General features: G+C 36.5%; 1 protein-coding gene and 1 pseudogene across 8 annotated transcripts in view; one reads left to right on the forward strand and one right to left on the reverse strand.

Moving 5' to 3' along the window:
- The window catches only part of EXOC2 (exocyst complex component 2), a 221,781-nt gene that overhangs the window by 92,035 nt on the left and 107,437 nt on the right, over positions 1-22,309 (forward strand). For all 8 annotated transcript variants that reach the window (XM_053602529.1, XM_053602530.1, XM_053602531.1 and 5 more), the window contains 2 exons: positions 1,177-1,295; positions 20,610-20,735. In XM_053602529.1, the coding sequence (XP_053458504.1) occupies positions 1,177-1,295; positions 20,610-20,735 (245 nt within the window). The remainder of the gene's footprint in view (positions 1-1,176; positions 1,296-20,609; positions 20,736-22,309) is intronic.
- On the reverse strand, positions 16,863-19,147 carry LOC128593798 (cullin-2-like; annotated as a pseudogene).

The following is a 22,309-nucleotide window of genomic DNA, read 5'->3' on the forward strand; positions in this document are numbered from 1 at the left end:
GTGGACTTTTGCAGTGACCAGGTGTCCGACTCTCCTCAGCAGCCAGGCCCTTACCTGTTGGCTTGTGAAGGTCGGGGTCCGTGGGAGAGTTCATCCTAAACGTGATGCCAGATTTCTTCACAAGGTTTTATTTGTTGCTAGCCTATTATAAAATGGATTTGTTTCTCTTTCAATTAGCTGCTAATTTAGATGTCTGAGTAATACATAGCCACAACTAGAGAAATGTAGGAGGGAAGCATCAAGCATATCCCTGAGTGATTAAAATTTGGTTCCAGGTCACAGCTTGTAACCATTAATGACAATTTACTGTTGAATAAAAATCTTTACCCTCAAGACAAAAGATAGCTAGCTTACGGTTTAAGAATCATTTAAAGATAATAAATTCATTTGGACATGCTTTTCAAGTTGATGTAATTGTATTTGACTGGTTATATGTATGTATTTGGTGAGGGCTAAGGGCCAAATCTTGAATATTTGACAGAAATTTTTCAACTGAAATATATTTAGATTGTCTATATTGGTTTGGGTATTTTATGTACAAAGAAGACTTCAAATATTTTAATAACTATTGAAAAACTAAGAAAAACACCCCTCTGTGCTACATTTTCTACAGAAGTATTTTTTCAAACAGTCATGAATGAGTGTAGACCTTCCAGATGAGTGTATGTTGTTACCAAACCTCTTTAGGTAGAGAAAGCAACCTGTGGTTCGCTTAGCCATCATTTCGCTCCTCGTAGAAAGTTGTGTCACACTGCCATCTTGTGGCCAGACTTCATACCAGAAAAGAATTAAAAACAGCTGAAATTTAAAAAATATTCGCCCAGTGTCCTCTGCTGGGTCCCTCCCACCTGTAGTTTAATGTAATGACTCTGAACTAAGTAGAAGCACTCTTGTCAACTAAATGTAAATATTATAAAGAAATATGCTCACCAAGTAGATGAGATCACTACAAGTTATCTAAGTTTTATCATTATTAATTGCACGAAAATAAATTTGAATATATTTCATTGAGAACTAAATATTAAATAGTAGTATCAACAAATGCTTTACTAATTGATAAAATTTTTGTTTTTCTTTTTTTAAAGAAGTAATGATTTTAAGTTGTGGTCGCTTTTCTTTTGGCTTCGTTTTTAACAGAGGAAGCCTGCTTCATCAACCTGGGACTTGCTTTTTCAGGTATCTGTCAGACCTCCACGCCTCAGGTGACCCTGCCTGGCAGTGCATTGGAGCCCAGCACAAGTGGATTCTTCAGCTCATGTACAACTGCAAAGAGGGCTTTGTGAAAGACCTGAAAGGCAAGGGCTTCTCTTCTGATTTATTATGGTACTCCTTAACATCACTTTAATACATTTGGGAACTCTTTTAACTGCTAAGGGCATGATTACCTAATTTTCTTGGTGTCTGTTCTTACTTTCTGTTTGTTTTATGGATTTTTTTGAACACTGGTTAGCATTACACCTAAGAGTGAGTGAGAGGACAAGGATGGGAGAAAACTCTTTTCGCTATTTTTTTTTTTTTTTCCGTTTTTTGGCTGGGGCTGGGTTTGAACCCTCCACCTCTGGCATATGGGACCGGCACCCTACTCCTTTGAGCCACAGGCACCGCCCACTATTTTTTTTTTTAATGCTACCTTAGGAGGCGACATGATGTTGTAGAAATGATATTAGTCCCTGATAAATAATAGTCCTCTCATTTCATCAAATGTATGTTGAGCCCCTGCTCTGTAGCAGGCACTGTGCCAAGTACTAGAGGGACAGTGAGTAAAACAGACTCTCTCCCTGTCCCACAGAGGCAAAGGAAGGGAGAGGCATTAAACATGTAAGTAACTGAATTAAATGTGAGGCAAATGATAAAAAGAAGAATAACAGTGTATTATGAAGGGAAGTAACTGAGGAGAGTGCTTTAGATGGCTGTTTTAGAAAGGTATCTCAGGGAAGGCTTCATATTAGAAAGGACTGGAAGGATGAGTCTCAGCAGACTAGTCTGAGAACCACACATGCAAAGGCCTTGAGATAGCTGGAAGTGAGAAGTCATAGCTGCATTTGCATGCAGGATTATTGACTTTTAGTTGTATAATCCTATCATTAAACAAAATATTGAATGTATTGAGTGCCTGCTGCACTCCAGACAGTTGGGAGCACTGTAAGGACACAGCAATGAGGACAGACAAGGGCTTGGCTCTTTCAAGCTCACAGAATAACGGGGAGGCAGATGGCTAACTGACTGTTGGGATATAACATGCTACTTCCCGAGATGGGGAAGTTTTGAGTGCCATGGTGGCACTTAGGAACAGCATCTGATCCAGAGTTTGAGATTAGGGAAGTGACATTCTGGGATCCAAAGGAAGTGTCATCTATTGTAAGAGCTGAAGGATATCTGTATCGGCTGGTTGAAATAGAAGAGGAGAGGCTTAACGACCATTCCAGGAAGAGAAGGGAGAACAAGCACAGGGTTTTAAGTGAGAGGAGGCAGATCCTGTGCGGCTGGAAAGTGGAGGGGCCAGAGCGGCAAGTATTGAGGCTGGACTGAGGAGGCACTGGGGCCTGACAGCCTTTCTTGGCCACTCCCAGGAGTTCAGACTTTACCCAGAGGGCGGTAGGGGAGTTGTTGAAGGATCTAAGCTGGGAAAAGACAGGAGCAGACTTGTTTTTTCAAAAGGCAGCAGCTCTGACTTCCATGTGGTGGATGGCTGAGAGAGAACAAGCCCAGAGCTTTAGAGCCAGTCAAGAGGCTGGCACATTGAACAGGCATCTGACCTGGCGTGGAGGTCGTGGGGCTGTAGAGAAGCCTTTGTGTTCCAGGGCTATTCAGAAAATAGGTGATGGAAAAATGAGGAGAAAAGGCTGAAGGGACTTCTAGAAGTCTGACTATGGCAGTTAAGATGGTTGTGTCCTTGAGTTAGGTAATATTGGGGAGAAAAAGTATCTCCTGCCTTTTGTTTAGACAGGTTGATTTGAGAGTTGTCTGACATGGAAGGAGAGATCGCCATTAAGTAGCTGGATTTAAAGAGTGAGAGATTTGAGTATGGTCTGCATACGGATAGTCAGCAAGAATTGAGATTGACCAATGAAGATGAAAAAAGAAAACCCAGGATAGAATCCTGAGGAGCAGTGTTTAAGTGGCTATTAGAAGAGAAGCCTGCAAAGAAGAAGATGAAGAAGGGGTGGACACAGGGCAGGAGGGAAACAGGAGGACATAGTGTCACCAAACCAGAGAAGGGAGTAGTCAGTGCAGGCACTAAGGTGAAGGGGAAGGCAGGAGAGAAGTAGCCTTTAGAATGTGCGCTGAGGTTGTTGGCAGGGATCCTGGAATGCAGTCAGTGGCCTGAAACCCCAACTGGATGCCATAAATGAGTAGTAGTTGTCCTTATCAGGTCCCCGGGAGGGTTAGGGGATGTAACATGACAACCATCCTGGCACAGAATGAAGCGCAACAGAGAGGTCACCATTGTTTATTTATAGCATAGTTTTATCCTGAGATCATTGGCTTGGGCTTGAGTACTTTACAGCTCTGATTTTGTTCATTTCTATGCTTGATATTTAAGAAAACCCAAATCTCTTTTTGAGACCATGTCAGAATTACTATTACTATTAATTATTTTATGTTTTTAGCAAGGGAAAATGACAGCAATTAATATACATAAGTCCGTGATCTTTGAGAATATTTAGAGTGCCTTTTATATTTATTTCTGTGTTGATTCAACTAATAATATTTTAGTCTACTCTGTCAGGGTTCTCAACCTTGACTGACCATCAGAAGCTGCTGGGTCTGTTTATCACCTGTCAAGTCCTGGCCTCCACCCTATTCCATGCTGATTGTATTAAAATCTCTGGAGGTGGTATGTTAGTAACTTTCAAGCTCCTGGGTGATCCTCAGCATGCTAGCTCTTGTAATAGGAGTTGCAAGTGTGGTGGTTAGCCTCTGGGAGCTTATTATCTAGTGAGAGAAATACAGCATTTTAAAAGTCACGTAGGTATTCTTTTTAATTTTGAGAAGTGTCATGAAGTGAGGAGTAGAGGACCAATAGTGTTGAGGAGGTAGTCCACGGATATCTTAATTGAACCTAAATGATGACCTTCAATTCTCTAAATAGATGTGGAGAAGATTCTAGACACCTGGGAGGCACTCAGTAACAGCCACTGCTGTCTGCTACACTCAGTGATGAACGTGGTGACTGCATTCACCAGATAGAAACAGGATAGATGGGCTGACAAAGGGTTTTCTTTCCTGTGCTTATAAGAAATGATCTGAATACATAATTTGTATGAAAATATTTGAATTTCTGGAATGTGTGTTTAATTTATAAAGATAACATATAGACTTTTGAAATTGGAAAAATTCTTCTGGAATTTCATGTCTTACTGTCGTATCCTTACCTGAAATATCTGATAACCAGTGTTTCATCACCAAAGGTCTGAATCTTTCTTGACGATAAAGGGAAGTACACCCTTATTCTTCCTTCCCTGACATCTTAATATTCTGTATTGCCATGTGTATTTATCAAGAACTGCTTAAAATCATTATTTGGGGGGAGGGGAACTTACGTGTAAGTTACGTGTAACTTACTCTGAGTACGCTTGTTGCAGAACTGTCTTATTGCTTATGAAATAATTAAAAGAGTGTACATGAAATGGATCCATTCATTAGTGATAAGCTTTGCCTGAAGTTACGTTCATAAATTGGTCTTTCGAGTATAAAGTAAAAATCCTAATACCATACAACTCTTTGAACTTTACAGTTTTCATAACAATACAACATAAATTTTCTGTATTCTCTAGTCAAGTATTTATGGGTTATATTTTTAATGTTTTGACATTCAGAACCTGCCTAACTATTCCCTTCACTGTTAGTAAATCCTATTTATCTAAATGTATGCAATCCTAACTTAGGAGAGGCTTTTCACTGGAAGATCGGTGAGCTTTGGTCAGAAGCAGCTTTTATTTTATTTTGGAGAATCCCACACATATTTAAAAGCAGAAAGTCTGATGTTACATCATTCGATATTGTCACCCTAGGTTCAGCAGTTATCAACTCCCAGCCAATGTTACTTCATCTGCACCCTCCCCCTTGGATTATTTTGAAGCAGGTCACATCATGCCATCCATAATTAATTCAGTGTATAATTTTCAGCAATAAGGAGTTTTTGAAAACTGTAACCAAAATTCCATTATCATTATCTAAAATATTATCAATACTTTCTTAATATCAAATGTTCTATTAATTTTCAAATTAAGAAGCAGGTTAATACCTCAAATCTTTCTAAATACATTGATATCATTGCTTTTTAACTGATAGTGCACATGCAAATAATAAACGTGGCATAAATGCAGGCAAACTGTGTTTCCTAGAATGGAAGAATTAGCCATTAGTAAAATATGGTCTACCTCGGCCAGCTTGCACTTGTATTTTTCCATTTGTGATCATTAGTATATGTCATTGGACACACGTTAACTCTTTAATATACACATACCTGCCTTTATATCCATATGTAATGTAATTGTAGTATATGTATGTATGTTTATGTAAAATACTAGCTTTACTTACAAGTTTTCCTAGGATTATCCCCAACTTTTATGTGTTCTGTAACTATTAATGATGGATCTCAATGGATATTTTATGATTGTCTTAATTATATATATAACAAATGTAATATAGGGAATGGTCTACTAAATGTTATTTGGCATTTCTATTTGACATTTCCTCATAATTGTGACATTATAGATTCAGAAGAGAACTGGGGATGTATCTTGTTCAGTGGATGATTTCAGCTCTGTTTTGTATGTGAGGAAAGTGTTTCAGAAAAGCCAGGGGACAGATCTAAGTCTTCTCTGTCCTGAGTAGGGGTAGAACAATGCATGTCCAGATCTCTTCCCCATCCCACCAAACTGTACTGCTGCCAGAGCAGTGCGTTCAGGCAGCAGGTTATGCGACGTCTCCCTGTGTTACATCAGTGGAGCAACTATTTTGTCAAATAGGATTTCTAAGCATCATGTCAAAGCAGACCAGCGTTCTACCAGCAAGGGATGACCCACTGGCATCTGAGGACACAGGGAAGCTGTGCCCCAAAGTGGCCAAGCTGGACAAACTGTTTCTGATTGCAGTGACTTTTATGCTATTTTTCTGTAAATAAGTGGCTTTTGTTAAGGAAATTTTATATAGATATAATTACTAACCTCTAAATTTATGTTAATATACTGTCTTTATTATAAATAAATGCTCTGTGAATGAACAAGTTAAGAAAATGGAGATTAATGAGAAAATATCCAGACCCTTAGAGGGATCCCAGGAAATAGAAGGATATTCCTGAGAGAGACCATGTGTCCCTTCCATAGCTTAAGGTACTTATGATACCAGGGATGTGTAAAGAGACAGATCCAGCAGTCCTCCACGGATGCCACTGTTTTGTCTTGATACAAGTATGTCTATATTTTATCTGACCTTCTGTCCTCAGTGACTGGGTACTTGTTTGTGTGGCACCTGCTGGTTTCCTTGAATTGATTGTAGCTGTCTACTGAAGCTGTCTAGCACATTTGAAAAGGCAATTACCGGGCGGCGCCTGTGGCTCAAGGAGTAGGGCGCCGGTCCCATATGCCGTAGGTGGCGGGTTCAAACCCAGCCCCGGCCAAAAAATCACTCACACACACACACACACACACACACACACACACACACACACAAAAAAAGAAAAGGCAATTACCATTCTGACCATAAGAAATTGCTTAGAAATGATTTGCTCTTGTAAAGATTGCCTGCATTTCATCTGGTACTTTGTTTTTATTTGGGTAAAAATAGATTTATTTGGGTAAAAGTAGATTCTTAAGAATCTACTTTGAAAATGAAAGCTTGTTGCGTTCCAAATCTAAAGAAAGTGAGTTTTAACAGGTTCTTCCACTATAATTAATACCTGCGCTTGGACTATTACCACTGCAGAAGGGAGATTAAGTAAAGTACAACTGGCAGAACGATGGGTGAGAACTGAGACAGTTTTGTGAAATGACATAAAATTTTAAATGATAGACTATAAATATTTCAAAGACTATAAATATTTCAAACAGGGAAAGAATTCTTGGTGTCTTTTTAAGTAAATTTGGTCTTTGTGCATGAATCTAAGAATCTAATTAACATAGAAATATTTTTCCAAAAAAGTCTGCGTAGTCATTTGGGGGAAAAAATGTTAATTGTATTTAGTCCTCTGATCTTCAGAGAAAATTTCATGAGCAAAGATGGTGAAAGATATTCAAAGAAAGAGGTCCTGCATACAAAGCTGCCTTTTTCCAAGAAAGATCCTTTTGTAGCTGAAGCATTTGGCAGCAGAGGTGGTCAGAAGGTTGATATTCTTATGAGCAGTGCATTAGCTCCTTCTCTGGACTCCAGTTTTTATAGTAATAATATACACCAATCCAAGCAGATGGTGCCCTTCAGAGTGTAACACTCAGGCAGACCAGGAGATCACCCTTGCACCTTATGAACACCTGGCCATTTGTCCCCAGACATTCTGCAGTTCTCAGTGACTTAACTATATCCTTTATTCCTAAGAGCATAAAAGGATGGGAGAAAAAAACAGGAATAAAACTAAGGGTAACATTTTAAAAACTCTTCTTGTAAGCTTCAATAATTCTGTTGGAAGAGTTTGTTGTTGTCTTTTCAGCCTGAACTGGTTCACTATTTTGCTTCCGTTCTCCTATTTTCAAAACAGGCTTGTGTCCTGAATTGTTGCACACATTAAACTTTTACCACCTTATAAGAAGTGTCACTTGTCTCTTAAAATTCTTGTGAAATAGGGCCAAAATTAGACTAAGTCTTTAGGTTTCCTGTCAGGAAAAGCCTTTGGTTAACCCCCTACTGACATTTGCAAACAGGATTTTTAAAGGTGGCCTTCAAAGGTGTTTTTTTCTTTGTTCTAAAAGTGAGTTTGAGTTTAACTCTTAAAATATATGCTAGCTATGTCTAATAACTGGAGGGAAAATGCATCAGGCTGCTCACAGAGTAATTTTCTTCTTTCAGATACACGCTTAATTAGAACTTCCCCAAAGAGCATATTAGACTCAGGACTCAATAGCAGACAGTTAGAACAGGACCATTAGCTTAAGCAAACAATAAATCCTTAAAAAATAGTCACAAAGCAGGGAAGACATTTATACATAGTGTAGGCTCTCTTTGAAAATTTGAAGATGATACATTCTATCTGAATGGTTTATTTTGAATCATCATAGTGATGAAGCCATCACAGAAAGAAAACTGTTAAGAATAGAGACTATGCTGAATATCTACCTCTATAATCACTTCAGATAGTCAGTCGATTATTAATTACTTGCTGACAGAAATAAAAATGTTTATGTTACTCCAAGGACCTTAACATACAAAAAGGTTGTATTTTTAACACAAGCTCATAAAATATGTTCATAAATTATATTATAATCTATGCACAATCTTGTGAATGTCTAAAATATATCTTTTCTAACTATTTACAAAACATAGCTATGACCTATAGGTACAAATTTTTTGTAGGTTTTTTTAAAAAAAATAATAGAGTACATATAATTCTGGTATTGACCACAGTGCAGGGTTAGGCAGACTTCCCATGTGCTAGATTAAATTGCATCCTCCATTAGGAAACTGTCAGCAGATTCACTGAATTTTCTATGGAACTATAAAATATTTCCATGGTTAAAAAGTCAGTATAATTGTGTCATTCTACATATATTAAATTTTAAAATAAAATTATAATTTTTATTTTAAAGTTACTATAGTGAGGTTGTACATTAGGAAAGTTCTCTAAGGCACTTATTTTCTGGAGATTTAAAAAATGGTTTCTTTCCTGAAGGTTTATGTGTGAACAGTATCAACTCCAAATGACAGAGGTTAGTTTAACAAGAAAGAGGAAAGGCACAACTGCACCAAGCACAGACACAAGATGCTAATTTCCATCTTCTCCTTGGTGGCCTGGGGTTGGAGCCCGTAAGCAGCTGCCAGGGGCTGACTCTGTGGGCAGCCGCAGGTCTACACTTGTTCTTTTGCATGTTGTCACAACAGTCTTTTAAAAATTGTCTTTAGAAGATGAAATGCTTAGTGGAGTTTTATTTATCAGCTTTAAGATTCAGAAGTTATATCATATATGTATATAATACATATGTATATATATAGTGTGCGTATTATATAATATGTGTTAGGTATGCATGTATATGATAAAGTATTAATAGATTCAGGAGAAGAAAGTGAAGTATCAGTTTATGATACGATTGCAGTCACAATTATCTTCTATCAAAGTAGTGGTCTGATTCTCCTTTCCTTTGTGTGCTTTTCTGAGAAAGAGAAAAAACAAATACCTAGGTGATATTTAATATACTGCAAATTAGATTTGAGCTGTATGCCATTAGAAATTGTCAATGTTTGCAAGAGGGACTTTACCTAACAAATGCAATCAGTGTAACCTGGCTTATTGTACCCTCAATGAATCCCCAACAATAAAAAAAAAAGAAAGAAAGAAATTGTCAATGTTGTTCATAAATAGTGTAAGTCAGGTTTTATTACCAGAATGCCAATCAGCAGGTTTTTACATAATGATCATGGATTTGTTTTCAAATCTAATACGAAATGACAATTTTCCCTCCAAATTAAGATTAAGACTAATAATGCTAGTAATTTAAGCAGGTTTTTTTCAAGTCAGTAACCTAAGACTTGAGAATTTGACTTACTTTTGGAATAACATAGCATTCATTTGTAGATCCTGTATAGTAAAATAACAGCTGTGGAATATCATTGGAAAGAGTTGGATTAAGGTCTCTTTCCTTGTTTCTCCTATTTTATAATAGATTCTATTCACCTTACAATGAATGATCTATCTTTTTTAGATCAGGCAGGCCAAAAAGGCTATGTCAAAGGACCTTTTCAGTTTGTTATTGTAGCAGCTGGCTTTTTTCTGCTGCCCTGGCTTACTGTACATCTGGAAGAGGATTTCTGGCAGCTGGGAGTCATTTCTTGTCTAAACTTGTCCCCGATCCTTAATAGAAAAAAAATTTTGACAGTGAATGTCAACTACATGTTGAATCTTAACATCACTTGGTGATTTAAAAATATTATTGTAAGTATATTCTTGTGTGATTTTGGTAATAATTCTTTTACTTACATATTCTAATGATGCTTTATCTGTGTAAATCTATATGCTAAAAAGTGTAGAGCCTTAATAAAAACATAAATAATTTTGTTTTATTTGTTGCTTATCCAGCACACTTAATTCGTGCTTAATTAGTCAGTGTTATAATAGCTAAAACATACTTCTTCCAAGTTCACACCTGTAGTTTTGCTTTTAATATACCTTCCCTTTTTTGACCTCTTGTTGGTCAAGAAATGAATGGTGTTGAAATACGCATCAGAAATGTTGCCTGGAACCTGCTAAGGACAATCCAAAGTGGAGTGAGTTCACAGAGATGTATTAACTGATTTTTTTTTTGTTCTATTTGGATTAAATGATTCCCTTTAAATTGAGGAAATGTCTCTGTCAGAGCTTTAAAAATATTATATATGTGTGTGTGTATGCATATATATATAATCAGAAGATCAAAAAAGCATTTTTATCTGTTGACACGGGTCTAATTCATGAAGAATTTGTAATTCTGCCTTGATACACCCACCCCACCCCCAGCTTTGGCATTGAAATTCTTCTGTGTGGTGTGCTTGAAAGGAATCCCATCCTGCCTGTGTCTGTGGAGGCTCCCGGGCCTGCGTGTTTGGTCAACAAGCAACAGTGGGTGGTCGGGCTGCAGCGCAGGACAAGGGCCCGCTGTGCGCAGGAAAATGTGTTCAAAGGTGTTTAAGGGCGGTAAGGAAGTCGGCCACCCTTCTGAGAGTCCGGGGGGCTATAGATCAGTGTTCCTGCACTATTGTAGACTGTGAGAAACTTGCCATGAGAAGCATGAAGGATGAGAAAATATAGTAAACGTATTCACCTGGCTCCACATGTGCAGGCTTCCCTTAAGAAAGGTCTCTTCTGCCCTTTATGGTATTAGGAGTCTGTTAAAGAAAAAAAAAATAGTGACGACTATTTGCATTTAAAATTGGAAAGACTTGCACAGCTTGAGTTGAAAGGATTTGACTGATACATGATAAGGTTTCCTGGAAGTCTTACAGAATTCTAGGTATAGGAAGCATTTTCTATAAAGTCTTCTTAAAGTCCTTATCAGTTTTTTACAGCATTGTGAGATTCAGAGTTTTAATATAAACCCTTAAGTTTTTGAGCTTTGTAAAATATCTTTCCAGAACTATAGTTTAAAGTTGAACTCGTTTATCTAGTAGAAATGTCACAGTCGTTGGGAAAAAATAGCAAAGGTTTTAACTTGTTCATAGCAAATTGTGAAGGATTGTTTGTTTTCTTTTAGAAAAGCAGTACATTTCAAACTTTGGATTATTTCTGTCCTACAGCTTTTATTCTTTTAGTGCAGTTGCCAGGGTTGTTTCATTAGTGTTCTGAAGAAAAATAATTTCTGCAACTTCTGAAAACAAATTTTCCAACTGTTTTAATAAAACAAAATTTCTCTTCTTCATTTATATAGTTTTCCAAAAGTAATTTTTCCTAATTCTGTATTTATAATTTGTTAAATGTACCTGCATACTCACAATTAGAATAAGTATTCCTTTTGAGAATGTTGCTAGCATATGTTACAGAGCTTTATTTAACTAGAAAAATAAAATAGTTAATTTTGACTTCCAGTAATTAAGAAACTTAGTTGTCTTATTTTTTTTTCCACATTAAGTATCTAAAGAATTTTTTTCTTCCCAAGATGCTTCTTCTAAGCATTCATAGATAACATACGTATCTTTTCTTTGTTGGTAAAATTGTAACTTAAACACTAGTATCTGGAAGTTAAAACAGCTGGACCCTAAGAATATTTGCTAGTATAATTTTGTTGTACCATTTTTCCTACAAACATCACATAGAATTTTACAACTGGAAATATTATGGTGATTGATGATTTCTTGTACTATAGGGTTATGTGCCTCTTTGCAGTTTGGCTCCAGAATAATCTTCATCCTGTAATTATTCTTCAGATAACTTTGATAGATCATAGCCAAGTTGATTTTGATCTTGCAAATACTTACTCATTTGACAATATTTCTTGGTTACTGTGCTTAGTGTCTTTAAAATTAGCCCAGCTGTAAAGGCCATAACATATGTTATACAATTCTGATGATGTTTTCACCGTCTTTTCTGTTTTTGTTGTTATTCCTATAGTATAATATTTTCATGCTGTAATTTCCTTTTAAAGCATAATTTTTACATTTACTGTGTGTGTAGAAGTAAACTTTTTTACATTTAAAATGGTAATACCACTGGTATGTGTCCTAAATAGGAATCATGAGCAGAATCTTTTCCATTTTGTTCTTAGTAGTTATTTAAAGTTTTGGATTCAAACTGTATCATAGAGTTATAATTTTACAGCTAAAAATGACTTTATACATTTATAGTTCATAAAGCCCTAATTTTTACAGGTCTGTATTACACATAAGCCTGTGACTCCTGAGCTGCTGCAGAACCCCATACTGATTATGCAGCCATGAAAATCCTTAATAGTCTAATAGTCTATTCTAATTTCAAATAAAGGGAACAATTTGTTAGTATTGGTCAGATGAAGGCATAGAATTACAATATTTTCATTGAGGCGAAAAGTAATAACCTCCTACTTCACAAAAAGTTTTTAAAAGATTTTCATCCACAAAAAATCCTAGGAACAGTTCATCTCTAGAGAAAGTTTGTTGCCAAGAAAACAGTTGACTTCTCAAAACTCACATTAATGCACTATTTCTTTGAAAGGAACAGTCTAACACAGTTTTACAAAAACTTTAGTCTCTGTCACCTGTAACTGGTTCCATTGCAGTTGTGTGTGTGCAGTCGAACACAGTCTTCAGCAGGATGTCAGGGGTAGGTAGTTTAGGTTTAGGGGGGAAATAAGTAACATCTGTCAGTTGCATGTGATCATAGATCAGTATGACGTAATGAAACTTCGTAATAGTTTTGCTGTATTCTCATTTATAATCATATTCTTTATATAATGTATGTGTTTTTCTTAAACTCGTCTTGTGATAATGCTGTCATATTATGAGGTAAAACAATCACATGGAAATAGGCTCATTTGTTGTAAAATATTTAAAGGCTTTTGCTGATTTTTATATTTTACAGGAATTGTTTTTTGTCTCGTTTTTTGTTCTTTTATATAGTAATCCTTACTATTACTTGTTAAAACCACTTGTTTTGTAATAATTTGGTGGGTTAGAAATATTATGTAATTTAAGTTTAAAAATAGTGTTAAAATTCTCAAGGTTTTTGACATTTGATAATAAATAATCTGTGCCAATTGATATTTAAAAGTTTTCATTAATTTTGTCCTCAAAGCATAGTCTAAGTCTCTGTAAAATAATTTATTGTAAGATCATTTTTGTGACCAAAAAAATGCAAAATGTTCGGGAGAAAAACACGTTCCTGGTTAGTGCCACCGTTGCTTTTGCTGAGCTCCGGCATTGGTGTGTAGCTGTGGAGCGCTACCTGCTGGTCACTCAGCAAAAATACATCTTACAAATGTATTCCAGATGCGATTAGCCCTGGGGGGCAGTGCGGCTCTCCTCCCTGCTGCTGTTACGCTTGCCGGTCGTGCCAGACTACCAATTAAGAAATTAGTCTATGTTTAACTTTCTTTTCCTGGTATCAGAGAAGACTGATGATGTGGTTTCTAATAGAACAAAAGCATATTTTCAATATAGTTTCTGTTATTAAAGGAAAAGAAAAATCTTTTAACAGTTTTGAAAGTCAAGAATTAAACTATACAGGGTAGGGTGCTGGCCCCATATACCGAGGGTGGCGGGTTCGAACCCGGCCCCTGCCAAACTGCAACAAAAAAATAGCCGGACATTGTGGTGTAGTCCCAGCTACACCAGAGGCTGAGGCAAGAGAATCGCCTAAGCCCAGGGGTTAGAGGTTGCTGTGAGCTGTGATGCCACGGTACTCTACCAAGGGTGATAAAGTGAGACTCTGCTCTAAAAAAAAAAAAGAGAGAGAGAGAGAGAGTTAAACTATACAAACGATTTAGTATTGAATTATTTTTAAAGTTGTGAAGGTACCACTTTTGGGGGGAAAACTTTCTCCATATCTGCTTAAGCAGTGATTATTTGCACAAAGACATATAGTCTGCTTACCTTCTTAATCATAAATTTATAGTCCTGAAACCTTTAAGAGTAACATGTAACATTTTAAATTAAAGCATTCTCTTATACTTTCTACATACATTGTAATATAAATTTTTATATATTGTTTTTAATGGGATGCTAAGTTTGGGGCTTTTATGCTTCTTTTTATAGTATATAAAAATTCATATTTTGATATTAATTTCCCGAATTCAACAATTAATAGCAATGCCAACTTTGTAAACTTTGAAGAAAAATGTCATAAATCATTAAAACTTCCACACATAAACTTCTTCTCTGATATAGGGGGGAAGTCAGTTATAAAAAATATTGTTTCTTTACTGTACATATTTTTTTACCCTGTATCATATATATCATTTTTTCTCTTTTAACATACTGGATTACACAAGTTGTCTTATCTTAGATGTATAATAATATTTTCTAAAGTAGAGATGCATGAACAGCATTTATTTAGCATGATAGTTAAAAATAGTAAATCTTTAAAACAATTATATTCCATTTAAAAAATAAATCTGTTCGAATGCCTCAATTTCTATTTCTTTTAAACCTACCAGACAGATTGAGAGGCTCTGAGGAGATGGCCACGGCTCCTCATGTAGCACATGACAGTAGGGGCCCATAAAACAGATCTTCTCTTATCACACAATCACTGTCTAACGTCTCTTCTTAGTCTATTTAACTATATTTTTATGGTTTATTTATTTATGAGTTTGTTTTCTCCTTCTACCACCAGAATGTGAACAATTTGAGAGTAGGGCCTTACATATGACTCATCCACCTTATCCCCAGGGTCTGCAGTTCCTGCCACACAGGATGTGCTCAACAAACACTTCTTAATTGTTAGTAACTAGGATTATCGGTGCCACAAAATTATTACATTAGTTTATAAGTTGTGGGGTTTTTAGCCCCTAGTAACAAATCCACCAGTTTTTAATATTCTGTTAAGTTGTAAAATAAGGAATATAGTTTTTAGTGAATTATTCTTAGTGAATAATTTAATATCAGTCACATATTTATATATATAGTGGGAGTTATTTGTGGAAGGTTCAATGACTGTGGGAAATATGGAGATACAATATTTAGCTCTTTTCTGGGAGAATATAGTAGTCTGTTGTGGAGATAGGTAATTTGTACCTTTTTTTTTTTCTTCCATTTTTCAATATAATATATTTTCTTGATGATTAGATACCAGGATGAGAATTAACATTTATAAATAGTTAAGAAAAAAGGAATCAATTTGGAAAACTTTATCAACAAGTGTTCAAAACAAGGGTTGTTTTTTTGACAGTGAATGTACAATATTATATGGTTTGCCATTATTTCCTCTCTAGGAAGAAAAATAAAATGAGAAATACAGTATAAGGCATTACAAGTTCAATAGATTTTTAAAACACTTAAGAGACACGAGTTAGAAAAAGTGCAATTGAATAAAACAATTGTAAAAGCCATTTTCCAACAAGAGAGATTTGAGTATGAACCACATATTAGATGATACTAATAATTACTGTTTGTTAAAAATAGTATTATCGTTGTGGTCTTTTTATTTTTTAAAGGCCTTATCAGTTCAGGATACAAACTAAAGTATTATAAGTGAAATGATTTGTATGGGATATGCTTTAAAATATTTGAGCTTAAAAAAATTGTGTTTTTGTTACAGGGATGGATAGATAATAACTGTGATAATAAATCAGAGTGTTCTAATACTGCTATTGTTATATATAATAAATAAAATAATGGAATTTTAAGTCTCTGTGTAAGTGGCACCTGGTGTAATGTACTACATAAAAACTTCTCTTTAAAGGTATTTAGGTGATGCCTTGCTAAGCACACCTCTGACTTATCAGAGTGACTCTAGTATCTAAACTGCTAATGGAGCAGTAAGGATGACAGGCACAGAGACGGAAGGAACACGTGGGTGCCACGGGCTCTGCCACAGCTCAGGGAAGGCAACAGAGCTGGGGTATTAGTCTCCATTAGAATTAATGTATCAAGTAAGACAACTTTTGAGGGAAAAGCTCTTTCTTTTTTTGTGTGTGTGTGGTTTTTGGCTGGGGCTGGGTTTGAACCCGCCACCTCCAGCATATGGGACCGGCACCCTACTCCTTGAGCCACAGGCGCCCCCCGGGAAAAGCTCTTTCTACAGACCTGGTCACCACACATGCTCTTCCTCCTTTGTTTCTGTGGTGTATGGAGCACATTAACATTAACTGTTGGTGGAATTACATGCTTATCCACTGCCGTTCTAATCCATAACAAAACATTCTTTATGCTGATTTCTGTGTATTCAAGAGCAATAATTAGACATTTTTCATGTAGGGCTTAAATAGAAGGACAAATGAATTGAAGCATTCAGATAGAAACACAACTAAAACTGCATTTGCTGCTTTGAGTCGTAATTTTGTGGCCAACCTGATTCTTCATCCACATTAAAAAAAGCATACTATTTCTTTATTTTTTTTTTATTTGACAAGCAGCAATATCATGTTTGTCATTTTGATGTAGATACAATTACTAGGTTATCTGTCATCTTACACTATTTAAGTTTTTTTATTTAATGTCCTTTAAGATACATTGAAAAGAAAAAAACACACACACACACCAACTGCAAATGTGATGGGGGAGAAAAGCATGGTACCCAACCAACTCTCCACATTTCAGCAATGTCTCACTCACTCTTTTAATAAAGTTTTAAGAAATGTCACAATGACATGAGCTTGAAGTATCTCTAGGCATTTTCTTTGACACTCATGATGTGGCACTGGTGATGTTGTAAACAGCAAAAAAACAATACACTTCTTAATCATGCTGATTCTGGGATTAAACCTAGCTCTTGACTGGTTAATCACCCCTCTTGAATAAGGGCATTGTGCCGAAGCACTTTTCGTGCTTTCATGATACGAACAATAGCAGCTTGGAGATACTTTTTCCGGTCCTTATTGACAGCACTTCTAGTCTGCTCCATTTCCTGTGGGGTGTCTTTCTGCATAGATGTAATGATTTTAAATTTTCTGCTGTTCTTTTACTGCTAAAGTTCATATTTAATGAAAATGAAGATTCTACATCGATGTCTTCCTTTTCTGAATCATGGTTAATCATTTTCACATCAAGCAATGATTTGATTGTTTTTGTCGGTTCCTTTTCATTCATCTGAGTGCTGTCTTGAAGCTCTTTATAGCTGACCATTTCACTGTTGTTAAAGTCAAGAAGGACTACCATTTGGTATGTTGTGACCGTGGCTACATAAGGTTTGCCCAAATAGTTCATTTTAACTTCACCTGTACATAGACAATGTGACCATGTCAGTTTCCTTCTACTGAAATGCTGGCTGTAAAATAATTCAAACATCTGTATGCTTTTCTCTAATTCCTGGGGAATCGCAAATGTAGATGAAGGAGCCTGAGTTAGAGGCCATGCACCAGCCCGTAGAACATACATTTGAAAACTGATTCCCAAATCTATTACTGTGTCTTGGTTTTTGATAAAATTGTTGAACTTATTATTGAGATCAGCACTGACACTCATATCTGTATACCTCCAATGTAGCTTGCTGGTAAAATCAAAACCACAGGCTTGCTTTAGTTTATTGGTCATGGCGTCTTTGGAATCCGTAAACATAGATAACCCATGAATTAGACGTTCTGCCAGCATTCTTGTGTAGAACTTTTGAAAAAATCTTTATCATCAATATATTTGAAAACAGTGATGAAGCTTGTGAGTTTGTCTTCCACTTCATTCTCTGTCATCCCTTTTGCTGATTTCTTTAGTAGGTTGTCCCAGTACTTAGCAAGCAGTTCAGGTGCTTTGCAAACAGACTTGGGTTCTCTGTAATTTACAACTGATGCAAGGGCCTTATCCAGTGCACTCATCAAGTGCAGATCACCATTCAAAACAGTGTTAATAAGTTGAACAAATTTACCATGTACTTCCAAAACTGATTCCACAAATAGAGTTGGCATATTTTCCTGCGTAAGGTTACTGGTTGCTCTAAGGCCCTCATCATGGATATGGTTTGCAGCTCCTGAATTCATCTGCGGTAAATCAGTGGACACAGCACAGACTAAGACATACATATTTCCATGTCATTTTTCTTCTCCTGTCGAATGATACTGTGACATTCTGCGTGTAAGAACTGTAAGTGGTCTGCTACCATTCGTTGCTGGCATTCATGTATCACTTTAGTATATGAACTTGCATTTAAGTATTTTCAACATCGAATTTCTTCATCTTTTAATCTGCATAGAACCTTTTCCATATACTGTGAGCAGTTCGATTCTTGTAATAAATTTGAAGCTTCTTGTTTATAATACTCTCCTATTTTAGTCAGAAAGGGGGACTCAAACATTTCCTGATAAAACTTTAAGGGGAATTTTTTCTTATACTATTCAACATGAACAAAGGAGTCAATAACCCCATGGATTACTTTCTGGTTTGGGTCTTCACCACCACAATCATTTTTTAATTCTCAGAGCAGCATTTTTATAAGAATGGTCTGAAGTGGTTTAACCATCAATTTCCTCCACATATCCAATGCTAGCTCTCCTATTTCCATAAGAGGTTTGTTCATATCTACACCACCATAGCCATACTGAAGGTCAGCTACTGTCAATTTATTCTTTTTATAAACTGGGTGTTGACATACCTATATAAGCAGTCCATCTAGTCTGCCCCCTTGCTGTATTCTTCCCAATACCTATGACACATAACAGTACTTGTTCTTCAGACTCCAGAACTGTCTTGTGCAAATGCTGAACATGATTTTTAAAAAAAATCTTGGTTTCTGTATAAAGTCTTTCTCCAAGGGGTTCAGGATAGGCCACACATAAAGCATAGATATCTTAAAGCGATGGGTCCATGTTGCTCTTTTGACGTATTCCATCATGACAACAGCTTTGATAGTAGTTAAAAGTTCGTTCCATGTTTCATCAAAATCTACTACTCTTGGTTTTAAGGACATTGTGCAAGGTTAGTGTTGAATCTGCCTCCGCGAGCTATACCTGGTGTTTTGTTTTTTGTTTTTGAGAGAGAGTCTCACTCTGCTGCCCTGGATAGAGTGCTGTGGCTGCATAGCTCACAGCAACCTCAAATTCCTGGGCTCAGGCAACCCTCTTACCTCAGCCTCTAGAGCTGGGACTACTGGCACCCACCATAATGCCTGGCTAGTTTTTCTATTTTGAGTACAGATGACTCTTGCTCAGGCTGGTCTTGACCTCCTGAGCTCAGGAAATCCACCCACCTTGGCCTTCCCAGAGTGCTAGGATTACAGGCGTTAGCCACCGTACCCAGCCTGGCAGTTTGTATCTGTTAACAGACAGCAGATTTAGAAGGTAGAAATCAAACAAACCATGAAGTCAACTAAACCGTGTGTATTTGAATTGCTCCACAATGGCAGAAAGATAGAGGAGCAGGTTAGATAGGTAGCAATAAGTGGTAACTTTGTGCAGTAGCTGTAATTCAGGTTGAATCTTTAAGGATGTGTGTTTAATGGAGGAAGAGGAGAGATGACTGAGGCCTTTCAGTAGAGAGGATAGCAAATATGGCAGAAGAATGTAAGACATGTTTTTATGTGGAGAAGATTTAAGTGTCCGATATACAGTTCTCTAAATTCTCTGTACTATTCATTGAATCCAGTTTAGTTTGAAGATCTTCAGATGCTCAGCTGAAGAGCTGACAGTGGTCTTTATAGACCAAGGCATGAGTCCGATGTTACCACTTCAAGCCAAGGTCCTTAACTCCTATAGCCATATAGGACTCCATTTCTAATAGCTCTTCAGATCCATTTTAGAAAAATTGTTCCCCAGTTTTCAGCAAAATTTGGATTGGAAAACACTGGAGTGTACTTTATCCTGAGGGTTTTCTGGAGGGTTCTAAAATCAAGAAAGTAGAATTTGAGTGTGAGATGAATCCAGGAAAATAAAGACAACTTAATAACAATAGTAGAATATTTTGGCTTCTGGAATATTAACAGTGGAAGGTGGAAAGGATCCAAACGAGGTCACTGGCATCAAGAATAGAAACGGAATCAAATCCCACACTCCAAAGAAAGAAATGATGGGATTTAAATGTAAAATGTGGCATTAGGGAGCAGTCAGAGAAGACTTTGTGCTATAAAAATCTGTTACAAATCGGTTCCAGTAAAAGAAACTGAACAGTCAGAATGCAGTGATTTCCTTTCCAAGTGCCAATGAATTGTTTTACTTCTCCTCCTAATTTTCATGTTCTCTACCCTTCCCTCCCCCCAGGTTTTGCTGAATTAGGAATCTGTTAAAATCTATTTGGAGAAAATATTTTTTATTTTGCTTAGCAATTGCTTTATTTAAGAGTAGAATATTGAGCAAGACATAGCCCCAGAGAAGCAATCTATGAAATCAGGGAGGTAGGATATATAGAACATATGTAACACCTCCTCTCTCTTCCAGGTAATCCGAGCCTGCACAGTCCCATGCTGGACCTTGATAACGATGTGCGTCCCTCAGTGTTGGGCCATCTCAGTCAGACAGCATCACTGAAGAGGGGCAGCAGCTTTCAGTCTGGTCGAGATGATGGTAAGTATCACCCCCCAACTCCTGTTTGGTGTTTTAGATTTGTAGTAATTTCAAATATTCTCTTGGAAAATTCTCAAATTTTTGTTGTTACTGGTGCTAACTATTACTAACCATTATCTCTTGCACTTATTAAAGCAATTACACAGATATTAAACTTAAATAATGAAAGTATATTTTACATTAAAGAAATGCTATTTGAATTTTTATAAATAAGTACTAGTCAATGTTTATTTCACATATTAAAAGTATAGTTTTAGTTTTGCCGTAGTTGAATGTTTTAAACAAATGCTACAGAAAAAATTCTATGAGAACTTCTTTAAGATGAAGTTTGCAACAAAAGTTAAGTAATATCTATAGTCAGCATACCTTTTTTGACGAAATGAAAGCTTCGGTTTAGAAAGAGAGATTGTTTTTAACCATAAATTAATCATTAATCAGTTTTCCCTAAGATAAAGCATCTAAAATTATAACAATGTTGCATTTCTTAATTTTCTGAAGCAGATATTTACCTATCATGAGATATAAAATGTATCAACTCTAATGCAGTCATGTACGCAAGTAGAAAAATTAATTATGGTCATTTATAATCTCAGTAACAAGCCTGGTACGGTGGCTCATGGCCTGTAATCCTTGCACTCTGGGAGGCCGAGGTGGGTGGACTGCTTGAGCTCAGGAGTTCAAGACCAACTTGAGCAAAAGCGAGACCTCATCTCTACTTAAAAAAAAAAGTAGAGAAACAAGCTGGACCTTGTGGTGGGCTCCTCTAGTCCTAGCTATTTGGGAAGCTGAGGCAAGAAGATCACTTGAGCCAAAGAGTTGGAGGTTGCTGTGAGCTGTGATGCCACGGCACTCTACTAAGGGCACAGAGTGAGAATCTGTCTCAAATAAATAAATAAAAATATATATGTAAATATACACACACATATATGTATATACATATACAAAATTTCGGTAACAGAGTAAGAAACTCAGGGTAATGGAAATACCTTACCTTACATTAAATTCAAACATCTCTAAAGTTTGAAGTATTTTATATTATTTTTATAAGTATTGGAATAGGGACTTTTTCGAGAGTTCTGTTAATAAATGTGAATATCCATCATATGAACACCTCACAAGTAGAAGATTCATTTGTACTAAATAAAGAACTGTTGGCATTCCTCCTGCTTGTCCTGCTGCCGTTCCCCACCTAGTCCAGCAACATTGGTGTAAACAGTGACTTCCCTCCTACGTTTCGTGCCATTGTGTCTACCATGGAGCCTCTGAGCTAATCTGGTCAGGATTTCTGACTCTGGAGTATGGCCCACCTGAATTTTTAAAAAACATTTCCATCTCTTAAGGGTACAGTATATCAGATCTAAAAATTCTCCACCCAACTCCTCTATCCTCATGGAATTTACTACCACCAGTTCGCATACTGACATGCTTAGATTAATTAGAAACCACACTCGAGACTGGGTATCATGGATTGCATCATCTTGTACAGTTCAAATGTATCCTGCTGGAGTTTTACCAAGCTACTAGGCTCTGTCTTACCAAACTTTGGAAATACTGATTAAGTTTGTGAAATTTTC

Source organism: Nycticebus coucang, chromosome 9 (assembly GCF_027406575.1).
Source record: "Nycticebus coucang isolate mNycCou1 chromosome 9, mNycCou1.pri, whole genome shotgun sequence".
Lineage (NCBI taxonomy): Eukaryota > Metazoa > Chordata > Mammalia > Primates > Lorisidae > Nycticebus > Nycticebus coucang.